The sequence below is a fragment of the Typopeltis vanoorti genome, chromosome 10, assembly GCF_054136105.1.
Source record: "Typopeltis vanoorti isolate ZY-2024b chromosome 10, IOZ_Tvanoo_1.0, whole genome shotgun sequence".
Lineage (NCBI taxonomy): Eukaryota > Metazoa > Arthropoda > Arachnida > Uropygi > Thelyphonidae > Typopeltis > Typopeltis vanoorti.
The window spans coordinates 59,940,902-59,953,395 of NC_143558.1; the positions used below are offsets into that span (position 1 = coordinate 59,940,902).

The 12,494-nt window shown below is 34.6% G+C and overlaps 1 protein-coding gene across 1 annotated transcript in view; it reads right to left on the reverse strand.

Annotated features, from left to right (window-relative positions):
* The window catches only part of Sos (Son of sevenless guanine nucleotide exchange factor), a 429,646-nt gene that overhangs the window by 192,995 nt on the left and 224,157 nt on the right, over positions 1-12,494 (reverse strand). The window contains exon 11 of the mRNA XM_090399787.1: positions 2,831-3,025. Within this exon, the coding sequence (XP_090255913.1) occupies positions 2,831-3,025 (195 nt within the window). The remainder of the gene's footprint in view (positions 1-2,830; positions 3,026-12,494) is intronic.

Consider the following 12,494-nt stretch of genomic DNA (forward strand, 5'->3'; position numbering starts at 1 on the left):
GGGTTCATGTCAAATAGAGGTTGTGAAGATCAGATTTTCATTTTACAACAAATAGATGAAAAACTGTGGGAATGTAACAATAATCTGTACTTGTTTTTAGATATGGAAAAGGCATTTGAAAAGGTGTCCAAAGAAAAGTTTTTCAAAACACTCCAATTAACAAGTACATGGGGTAAATGGAAGATCATACAGAGCAACATAGTCTATATTTAAGATGAAATCAGCAGTCAGAATTGAAGGAAATATAGGAAGATGGTTTGATGTTAAATCAGGTATAAGACAAGGATGCACATGATCTCCACTCTTATTCATCATCTATATGGATCACATTATAAAGGGAAGTGGCATTAAACCTGACATTAGAATGGAAAGATATTAAACTTAACTCTTTGCTTTATGCAGACAATTTGTACTCCTAAACAAGTCCAATTTGGAATTTCAGTCAACAAATTTGGCAGGACAACTGGCAATTAAAAGACCAATCAGGAAAATAGGCAGAAAAACAGAAAACATTAGTTGCATTCTCAATGGAAAACATATAGAACAAGTAAAATATTTGACCTTTTTAGGCACAGTTTTTGGTGAAGATGACAAATTAAACATGGAAATAAACACAATAAGCAAAGCTAGTAAGGTGGGGAACCATATGAATAAATTTATGTGGAATAAAAGAGATACTGCTCAAAACACTAAACTAGCTATATACAAGACAGTGTTGAAACCAATTTAATATATGGATCTAAGATCTGGGTTAGAAATAAAACACTTGATCAAAGACTGGAGACCACCGATATGAAAGGTCTGAAAAAGGAGTGAACAGATGGCATCAACAGCAGCATCACATTTAAAATGAGGATATTAAGAAAGAACTTGACATTGTTAACATTGAGGAATGTATGAGCAGAGCTATTATTTATGAAGTGATGTGGTCACTTCAAAAAAGGAAAGGTTAGCAAAACAAGTTTTTTTTTTTACAGGATGACAGGAAAAAGATCAAGAGGAAGACCAAGATCTTTGTGAATTGACACAGTAAGATATGATGACAGAAGACTGACAGAGACATTTATATTTTACAAAAAGTGACATTCATTAAACTGTGAGTTGTATTAATTGATTAGATATCTGCTTATAAAAAATAGTTGAAAGCAATATGATATAAGAATGTGCGAGTATCAAGAATGTCAGCCTTTCAAAGTTGCAAATTTCTGATGAACCAAGGAGCATCAAAGTTATATGTAAGCATTTATTCTGGACAGTTTGAAGCTTCTTGATATTGTAGGATGATGTGTAACTCCAGGCTGATGAGCCTAATGTCAGTATTGGCCTGATGACTGAACTCAGCTACGTCTCTTGATTAGTTGGTAAAGTTCAGCAATTGCTTCATTAACCTTTGAGTAACATAGGATATGTGAGATTCAAATCAGAGTTTTTTTTATCACACTATATTCCAAGGTATTTGGTTCTTGGTTACCATGGTATGATATGTAAGCATTTATTCTGGACAGTTTGAAGCTTCTTGATATTGTAGGATGATGTGTAACTCCAGACTGATGAGCCTAATGTCAGTATTGGCCTGATGACTGAACTCAGCTATGTCTCTTGATTAGTTGGTAAAGTTCAGCAATTGCTTCATTAGCCTTTGAGTAACATAGGATATGTGAGATTCAAATCAGAGTTTTTTTTTTATCACACTATATTCCAAGGTATTTGGTTCTTGGTTACCACGGTACAGGATATACCAAAGTCATATTTTAGAACCATATAAAAAAATTAAAAAAAAAAAAAAAAAGTGCATCACAATAAAATACTCTGGATTAGACAGCCATGAACAGCTTTTTTTTTGCCCACTTAATTACAATGTGAATTATTACAGACAACATCTTATATTCTTATGTATCCTTTAACCAAGCATAAGCAAACAAATGTTTTTTCATGAAGCATCTTCATGACTATGGAAATCTGATGTCATTTGCTTCCATATACACATAGCATGAGCAAACAAGTTTGTAATCACAAACTATTGTATGCTGATGCTTGGGTATTTGTAACAACTTAATGACTTGGTACAAATAATGTAATATTAAAAAAATACAAAATGAATAAATAAATAGATAAAATATGCAAAACATTCTCAGGTTTACAACCTTTTGTGGTTGTAAACAAAAAAAGTCCATAATATTCAGCTCAAGTAATTTTCTTTCACCAACAATTCAATAGCTCTCAACCTCATGGAAGAATTTTGTACTAAAATAACTGGAGAAATAAAGTGGCTTGAAAAAGTTCTTTCGAACCACTTTATTGCTCCATGATGACTGCCATTATTTAATTAGCATTGACCTTATAGCCTGTCTACAGGACTAACAAGCAGTATGTGGAAAAAATATGAGCTGACCTGGCAGCTGCATCTGCAGTCTAGCCTTGATTTCAATGTCGCTGAGAATCCAGAACTCAACATCAAAATTAAGGCTCATCAGTTTATACAACAGCTACAGAGCACCATAAAGTACTGGATATGAAGATCGCATACAGGAGGGGAGAGAGAGCTTGTAAAGAACTTAATGATTCAGCATAAATTAGACATTTTTGGTGGTGGTTTTCTCTAAACTTATTGACATCTTTTAAAATACAATAGCTCAAAGTATAATGTATCAAACAGAATAATGAGGATATCAAAATTTTGTGATAGCTGTTACTTAAAATTTAAAAGTACTTATTATATTAAAATCCAAAGGATTACTTTAATTACCAATACAAATTTCTTATTGATTAATGAAATAATGGCTTTTCCAATTTTTATTAAGAAACTTAGATAACATATTCTCACACTTACCCTCACTATCTTCTTTATCAATTATTTCTATTTTTCTTAAGAAGTAACGTTCCTTTAAGCGATATTCTCCTACTGGTCCTGTAACACTGGATCTCTTATTGTTTGGCTTGCAGAGTATCATCAAGCCATCAAAAAGAAATACGTGTCTTTCAGTCAATCTTCGCCCTCCAGAACCTATTTTTCCTAGAACACCATCTATAAATAAAAAAAAAAAAAAAAAAAAAAAGCCTCTGGCATTTCTTTCTTTCAGATGAGAATAATTTGTTGCTAAAAAAGTCCTTTATCCAAGTGTAAGCAAACAAAGTTTGTGCCCAAAGTATTTTCAGGACTGGGGCAACTTGTGGAAAAAGGTAGTATTGACTTCACATCACTTGCCTTAGTATCCCATAATGCAAAGCACATCTCCTTGAAGACATGTATAATGCTATGCATTATGAGAAGGGTTACTACCCAGACCGGTTTCAACCTTCATTGAGGTCTCATCAGTGGAAGCCAGATCCAGAGGTGATAATACCAAGGTTGAAGTAATGCAGAAGTCATCTTTTCATCTACTAGTTGCCAAAAGGTGTCACACCTTATTACTATAATACTCTGGATTAGAGAGCATATAATTTCTTGATATCTTTAATTTATAGTATAAGCAAATGGAAAAACTTTCAATAAACTATCTATCTCTAATCCAGAGTATTATAATAGTAAGGTGTGACACCTTTTGGCAATTTATAGATGAAAATATGACTTCTGCATTACTTCAACCTTGTATCACCTCTGGGTCTGGCTCCCACTGATGAGACCTCAATAAAGGTCAAAACCGGTCTGGGTAGTAACCCTTCCCATAATTTATAGCATTATACATGTCTGCAAGGAGATGTGTTTTGCATTATGGGATACTAAGGCAAAGGATGTGAAGTCATACCACCTTTGCCACAAGTTGCCTCAGTCCTGAAAATACTTCAGGTGCAAACTTTGTTTGCTTAAACTTGGATAAAGGATTAAACCAAATATATAATTTCTTGGTATCTTTAATTTTTAGAATATTTTGTTCTGTATCAATACTTTTGTTCATTAGCAATGCATTTAACGATTATTTTCATTTAATAAGTTTAGAATAGTACATATGTGAGTAGCAGTCATGATTACATCTTTCCTGTTAAGTGTAAAATAAGTATCCTTGTGTCTAATTAACATAGGATTACATTATCTGGTAAATGGTTATTTATTAGCTGTAAGAAAGTAAAAGGGCTACCACATTTTAACAAACATATACTGTGAGAATTAATAAGTAGTTCCAAATTATTTAAAAATTAAAGCTACCAAGATTCCCAATACAACATTTTCCTGAAATACAATGACTTTTGGAATATTAACAGATGGTAATTTTATTGCTGGAAGATAATTTTCCATAAATTCACTTCTACCAATAATTACCAGTATTCAAGTTTTTTTTTTTTTTTTTTTTTTTTTTTTTGAACCAACATTAAACCCATAGTGAAAATTATTACAACTATCACTCAATGTAGCTTTTAATTCTTCGTGATATGACAAGAACGTATGCTAGAATATTAATTATAAAAAAAACTTGTAATACCTTCATATATTTAGGCAATGCTCCATTCAATGGCATTGTGTTCCCATTTAAATTGGGTATGTGGTCTATGCAACTACTGCTAAAATTCGCATCAATTTGACCGTATGACTGCATTTTTATTGACATATGAAAGTTTTAAGAGTGCATAGTGCATAAATGCTCAATCTTGGTCTGATTAAATTAATTGTAAAATAACTTTGAATACTTTAATTTATTAATTAGTTAAGTATAATTTTAAACATGGAAAGCATAAAGATCAAATGAACAATAGCTATGCTTCACATGCACCGTTTATGTGAGAAGCACAAAGGGTTTATGCTTTGTGGTGAGATTAGGTCAGGTTAGGTTAGGTTAGCACACCTTATCACTGGCAAATACTAGAGTGAGACATGGATAATTTGAATTTTGGTATGATTTTTAAATACATCCATATAATATGCACAGAAATCAGAAAAGTAATCACTTGGGAAATTATTTTTCTGGATTGAATTAAAGATAGGCTGAAATAACTCATTTTACTTACTTATTATACATAAATCCAACCCCATTCAACTATAACCATACAATCAGCAAAAGTTCTGGCAGAAAACAGGACATTCAGTAGATCATCAACACTGTTTCCCATTGTAAATAGAGGCAAAAAAGTTATAAATTATTTATAGAAAATTATATATTAAAAACTTCCTGTATATTGGTGTCCTAAACGGTGGCCAGCCTGGTTGGCCGAGTGGTTAGCATATCCGCTCTCCAGCCTAAAGGCTGTGGGCTCGAATCCCGCCGTGGGCATGGATGATTGTGATTGTATTTGAAAATTCTAGTGGTGGTGGTCGGCGTTGCGCTCAGTGGTGGAGACAGAGTTATAGAGCAAGTGCCCTCCCTCGATGAGTCTTTGGACTACCTGGAGGTGTCTAATAATAATAATAATAATAAATTCTAAACACATCAGTTTACACTTTATGCATGCAAAACAAATGAAACTTAGAAAACAAAAACTGCAACTTGTGACAAATGACAATGTTCAATTGGATTGCTTCACACAATAATCAAACACAGCCACTAATGACTTCTGGGTGCTACTGTCTCAGCGCACACACATACATCCTGCCTCACCTTCTGGGCTGTTTAAAACCATTGGAATGCTAAGAATTTGACATGCTGCAGCATCTGAACGTCTGTTTAAAGGGCTCAAAGGTGTCAGTGTTTGTAACCGCACACCTGGGCTATTAACAGAATGTGAGGCAATGTTTACACAACTAAAAGTATCCTCTTCTTGAGCATCAATATATTGTGTTTAATTTTAAGAATCACACGAAGCTAGGAAACAAATAGGACAGTATTTAACAGAAATAAATTATAAAATATAATATCAGTGATTGCTATCCTGCAGGTGTGCACAGCACACCTAGCACATCTTTGCCCCTGGTTACATTATCATCATCAGAGACCACAAAAAAAAAACAATTATATGTGAATGCAGGCACTAACACTAAACAAACAAGACTGAATAAAGGCAAATGAAGTCAGGCCTAGAGTCCTAAATGGTGCCCTCTAGTAGCCTAAATTGGGTTGTCATGGCTGTTGGGTTGACGATTTTAAAATGCACGTTTCCCAAATTTGGGGTAGTCTTGTGCACCCAAATTTTTTGAGATTTGGAAAGGTTTTCAGAGCTGAGATAGATTCGATGAATAGTCTTTCAGACCGCCCCAAACTTGGGAAACATCCATTTTAAGATTGCCAGCAAATGGCGATCTTAAAATATTGGAAGATATTAAAGTTTTTTTTATATAATTAATATTCTAGTATATGTTGAAATTTCTTGAAAAATTAAAAGCTATGTATAACCAACTTATAAACTTATCTACAAGAATTATTGCTCAATATATAATGAATCAGCCAAATTTAAACTATTAAATGAAATTTAATAGTTTAAATTTGGTATCTGATTTTTTTTTTATTATATATAATGCAAAATGAGAACACTTCATGTGAGCAAAATAATGCAAATGATTAAATACACATGCACTCAAAGGCACAGAATCTGGTTCTAGAAATTTCTTGTATTAAAGAGGAAGTTCTAATCACTTCTCTTCAAAGAATGCATTGGTGGATATCTTATGGATAGCAAAAGGAGTGCTATCATAATACAAGCAACTAATAAAACTGTGAGAGTTAGCTTCAGTACATGAAGCTAAGTACTTGGTTGTTTAGTGATTTATAGGCATAAGGACAGCAAACGTCATACTGCACCATTCCAAAGGTTATAGCAGTACCCAAGGTAATAATGAATAATAATAGATGAAAAAATTAGTAAATAATATATTATATTCAAAAAAGAAATTTTGATGAAATTTAATTGTAGATTGATGAAATTTAAATGTAGATATGGCACTGCTTAAGCAGTGCCATATCTACACATAGATAGCAATTATGATCAAATATGTTTGTATAAATTAATTCTTTGTAAAAACTTCATGCAATTTGGAAGGATTTTTCTAATCCCATATTGTTGGGGGGGGGGGGGTTGATGGCATTGATGTAGATGATGTGGTTTGTTGTAGTTGATGGATTGAGTGGTGGAGATGTAGAGTAGGTGCCCTCTCTTGATGAGCCTTCAGACTCCTTGGAGGTGTCACATAATAATAATAATTTGTCCAAGTCTGACAAAAATCTACCTAAGTGTATATGGCTCAGCCGGATTAGTAAAAATTTCATTCCTTTCTCAAGTGAAGTGCTAGCACTCTCACCCAGAACTTCCTTAGTTGTTACAGTGAGGTTTCATGATGGACTGCAAATCAGTCATGGAGGAATGCTGTTATATTCAGTGCAGATAATGTTGTCAACATTACACCCAATAGATTGCATGATCTCTTTCACATGCATACCAAAGGAATGAATGGTAGTCTAATGTGTCTAATATTCAGCTTCCCATTGTAGAGAAAAAATACTAGTCCAAGTAGACTGTTTTGGAAAAGACTATTTTTAGGGCACAATTAAGAGAAAATTTTTTACCATCAAAGTGACAGAGCAAATTTATTTGCTTTGACAAAGACTTTGAATGGGGATGATGTCAAAATATATAAGTAGCTATTTGTATACTCTAATGACAGATAAAATCCAACCATCTCAGGCTATTCTCTTTTGCAGAACTGTAGATGTAAGACCCATAATCCAGTTTTTATCAAACAAGTGCACGATAAGATGAAGCAAGGAAGATTAATCTGCATCTCACTCAGCGAGAATGAAGGAGATTCAAATGCTGTCTTGTACTTTCAAATTGATGAACATGTTTTAGGAATGCAAGCTCTTTGTGAAAGGTGATATTTTCCCAAGAACTTAGCATCTGTTACCACTGGAATAATACTATACCTAATTCTGAATTTTGGATCTGAGTAAAGTGTGTTTGTGGCAGAAGTGTTACTAGTTAACGCAAGATTGTTAAGCCTATTCATGCCTCATGAGTCACCAGTGAAATTATTATTATCATTACATGATACCTCCAAGGAGTCCATTTTAGCAGCAACAAGAATCGACAACATGTACATCCCCTTGTGCATGTCTGCAGAAAGGTATGTACATGTTGTCGATTCCAAGACATGTAGTGATATGCATGGTTTAAGACATGCATATCACTGCATGTCTTACAGGAATGTTCCAGGGAGTTACTGGAGTTATGGCATGCCTGTTTAATATTGAAATAATAAAGACTTGAAAAAGTACAATTTCCAAAAGAGTTTTTTGGGACTTATTATGGCTGAGCAGATTGTTAGGGTTATTGATAAGAGCTAGGATATAGAAGTGCATTAATATGCATTATTCTGTGTGTTAAAATGGGCTTCTTAAAGGGAAGTCATGTTTTACCAATGAATTTACATACTACAAGAGGACGAATGCATAGAACAAGGGAGAGTATATACAGTATATTTAAATTTAACAAAGTTTTTAATAGCAGCAACACAAGTAGTTAACTAAATTGAAATGAACAGGATCAGACAGATTCAATATTGGACTAATTAAAATTAGATAGGTGAACAGCTTTCAGATAGACATCAGCAAGTTATGGCAGCACAGCACAGCATCCCAAAAGATGAAAGTCAATTGAGGCCATTGTTTCTTAATTTTATATTAACAATATTTAATTGAAATATGCAGCTTTTTTGTACATGATGCAAAACTGGAAGAATTAGTTAAGCAGATGTTGTGACCTTACAAGAGGTCTTGAATAAATTGTATGGGTGGCAAGTGAGTAGAGGTGTTAATTCAGTATTACAAAGTGTCTTGTTCTGAAATTTGGCAGACAAGGATGGGATGCAAAGTATACAGTAAGTGGAGAAATTTTGAAGGAGAACTCAAATGGACTATTGTGTGCAGATTCTGTCATCTAGCTTTCATGGGGTCCTGAGAAGACCGACTAAGGTAGTATCTGATCTTTAGAATGGGGGCATAAAAACAGATTGATGGAATGCAATTTGCAGAGTCTCATGAATAGATGGAAGGGGGAGGGATTAAGACACATAAATTGGTCAGGTTAATGTGGAAGAAATTTTTCACAGAGTGGGAAAGGGAGATAGAACAAGGAGCAGGTTCTTTTCATGGAGAGTATTCGCTGCATGAAATGAATTGCCTGAAAGTGTGGTGAATGCTGACACACACAATGTGTATAAGCATGGTTCGATGAGCTCTATGTATCTGGCTTCTGGTTTTGTGGAGATTCAATTTATGTCTTGGATTTTGACTTTTTTTTGGGGGGGGGGGGGTGGACAGCTAGTATTCACCTCTTCATTCTCAGAAAAATATTCAAGATATCAAATTTTTACTTCGGTCAGGACACTAAGTACCTTTGATTTAATTCTTCCTCTGGGGGAGCAGAGGCATTCATTCCATCTGTTAGCAGACCTAAAAGAATATCGTTTATTTGCCAGGGTGCACAGTCCATTATTTTTTTAACCCAGCAGGTTTTGATGTAAGTAATAATTTCCGGCATTTTTCTTTTTTTCTCTCATCTATCCTATTGAGATTCTGACTAAATCATACCATTCAGGGATGGTGTAAGAGGGTGATATGTCATGCATGTTAATATCTCATAACATACCCCCCCCCCATTACCTTCCCAGCATAAATAAGAGGATTTTCCACTGGATGTCACTGCAGTATACTTCCTCTTTGCCTCCTGATATGCTAGAGTAGTGATAGCCAACCAAAAATACTTGAAGACAGATGTATTAAAAGTCTAATAATTGTTGCAGTGAATAATCGAGGAGTCACAGCATAGTCATTAATTGAATTCTAGAGAAATTTCCCTACTGGATGTTCCAGGTAAGTTGATGGGTGCACATTTTAGAACAGGCTAAAAAAATTGGGAAGGGAATCTCAAAGAAAAAAGTGAATTCAGGCCAAACAGATATCATCAGGATAAGATTTTACTTCATAATTAACAGCTGAAAAATCATGGGAATGAATTATAATAAGGATCTGTATTTGGGTTTTATGGAAAAGGCATATGACAAGGTGCCAAGAGAAAATATGTTCAAAATGCTACAATTATATGATATAAGTGGATCATTATATCAGGCAATATGAAGTTGACATTTAAGTTGTAAATCAGCAGTTAGAATTGAAAGTACAGGAAGATGGTCAGATGAAAAATCAGGTGTGGGACAAGGAGGCACACTATTTCATCTCTTTTTCATCACCTATATGGATCATATGGATCATTAGGCTTGATAACAAAATTGAAAATGTTAACCTGAGCTCTTTACTTTATACAGATGATGTTATAAGTTTCAGTAAGGAAATACCATGAGTAGACATATTACTTACTATTATAATAATGGAATTAACTCGCATAAAATATTCTTTATTCGTAGAATTTTTGCCCGAGTATCACAGGCATCATCACTACAAGTACAAAGGCTAATTACATAATAACTGCTATATTCACAAAGCGCCACCTAAGTAGCTAAGGTTAAATTACCTTAAATTTATTTTAAAAAAAAAACATATATATATATATACATACATACATATATATATATATATATATATATATACACACACACACACACACACACACACACACACACACACACACACACACACACTGGGGGACTCTGCCACCCTGGCACCTACGGCACCCCCCCCCCCCCAACAATAAAAATCTCAGGATGAGAGATAGCTGTAGAAGGTATTTTACCTTTGGTATAATAAATGTTAAAGATACCAAGCGATTTTAAACCTGGTTTTACTCCATTTCTGAAGTAAGCAAACAGACAAGTAAGTCAAGTTTGTGCCTGCAAGTATTGCAAGTCTAGGTGACCCCCACACGTAGTGCAAGTCAGGGCTACTCGTGGTAAAGGTGGTAAGCTCTGATCACTATTCTCAATATTTACCCTTAATGCAAAGCACATCTCCTGAAGGAGATGTATGATGCTATGTATTAAAGGCAAGTGCTACTACCCAGATCGGTTTCAACCTTTATTCAGGTCCCATCAGTGGGAGCCAGGCTAAAAATACCAAGATTTTAGTAATACAGACCTGTTCTGGTAAAATATAAGTATTTTACAAGAACAAGTTACCATAAGGTGTTTTAACCTTATTAAATAAAAATCTCAGGATGAGAGATAGATGTACAAGGACAAATATTAAGAATAGTGATCAGCGCTTACCACCTTTACCACAAGTTTCCCTGACTTGAACTACGTGTGGGGTCACCTACACTTGCAGGTGCAAACTTGACTTGTCTGTTTGCTTTGGGAAATGAATTAAAACCAGGTTTAAAATAGTTTGGTATCTTTAACATTTATTATACCCAAGGTAAAATACTTTCTACATTTATCTCTTATCCTGAGATTTTTATTTAATAAGGTTAAAACACCTTATGGTAACTTGTTCTGGTAAAATACTTATAAGCTCTGTATTACTAAAATCTTGTTATTTCTAGCCTGGCTCTCACTGATGAGACCTCAATAAAGGTTGAAAACAGGCCTGGGTAGTGGCCCCTTGCCTTTAATACATAGCATCATACATCTCCTCCATGTCCTCGATGTGCTTGGCATGTAAATATTAAGAATAGTGATCAGAGCTTACCACCTTTACCACGAGTTGCACTACGCGTGAGGTCACCTAGACTTGCAATACTTGCAGGCGCAAACTTGACTTACTAGTCTGTTTGCTTACTGTGGAAGAAAAGTTGGTAAAGAACAAGCTGGATTTAGGCCAAATAGAGGTTGTCAGAATCAGATCTTCACATTATGACAAACAGTTGAGAAAGCATGGGAATATAACAAAGATCTATATTTTAAGTTTTGTCGATCTGGAAAAGGCATAGGACAAGGTGCCAAGAGAGAAGCTGTTCAATATGCTACAGTTATATGGTATCAATGGGGCATTATAACAAGTCATGAGAGGACTTTGGCAAGAATATAGAAAATAAATATCAAGAAGGTGGCAAAATATTCTGGAGGTTGTTGAAGAAGCTTAGGAATGGAGGAAAGAGTGCTGTTAAAAGGAGTTAGAGATGATAAAGGTAACATGAAAACAGGAGAAAAAGATATCCTTGAAGTATGGAGTAATTACTTTGAAAAATTGCTAAATGAAACAAGCAGTGATGACAGCACAGTGGTAAAAAGCACTGACCAGGCATGCAGTGAGGAATACATATCCATACTTGAAGTAGAAAAAGCCATCAAAGGCTAGAAATGTGGAAAGGCAGCAGGAGTAGATGATATTCGACCAGAAATGCTGAAGTATGGTGGTATAAAAGTCTTACAGTGGCTGCATTGCATAGTTCAGAAAGCCTGGACAGAGGGACGAATCCCTGATGATTGGAGTAGAGTTCTCATAGTACCCATATATAAAAAGGGAAATAAAACTGAATGTGAGAATTACAGAGGTATTTCCCTACTGAGTGTTCCAGGCAAGATCTATGCAAGTATACTTGAGAAACGATTGAGAAAAATTGTGGAAGAAAAGCTGGCGAAGAACAAGCTGGATTCAGGCCAAATAGAGGCTGTCAGGATAAGATCTTCACTTTGCGACAAAGAGTCGAGACAGCATGGGAATATAACAAAGATCTGTATT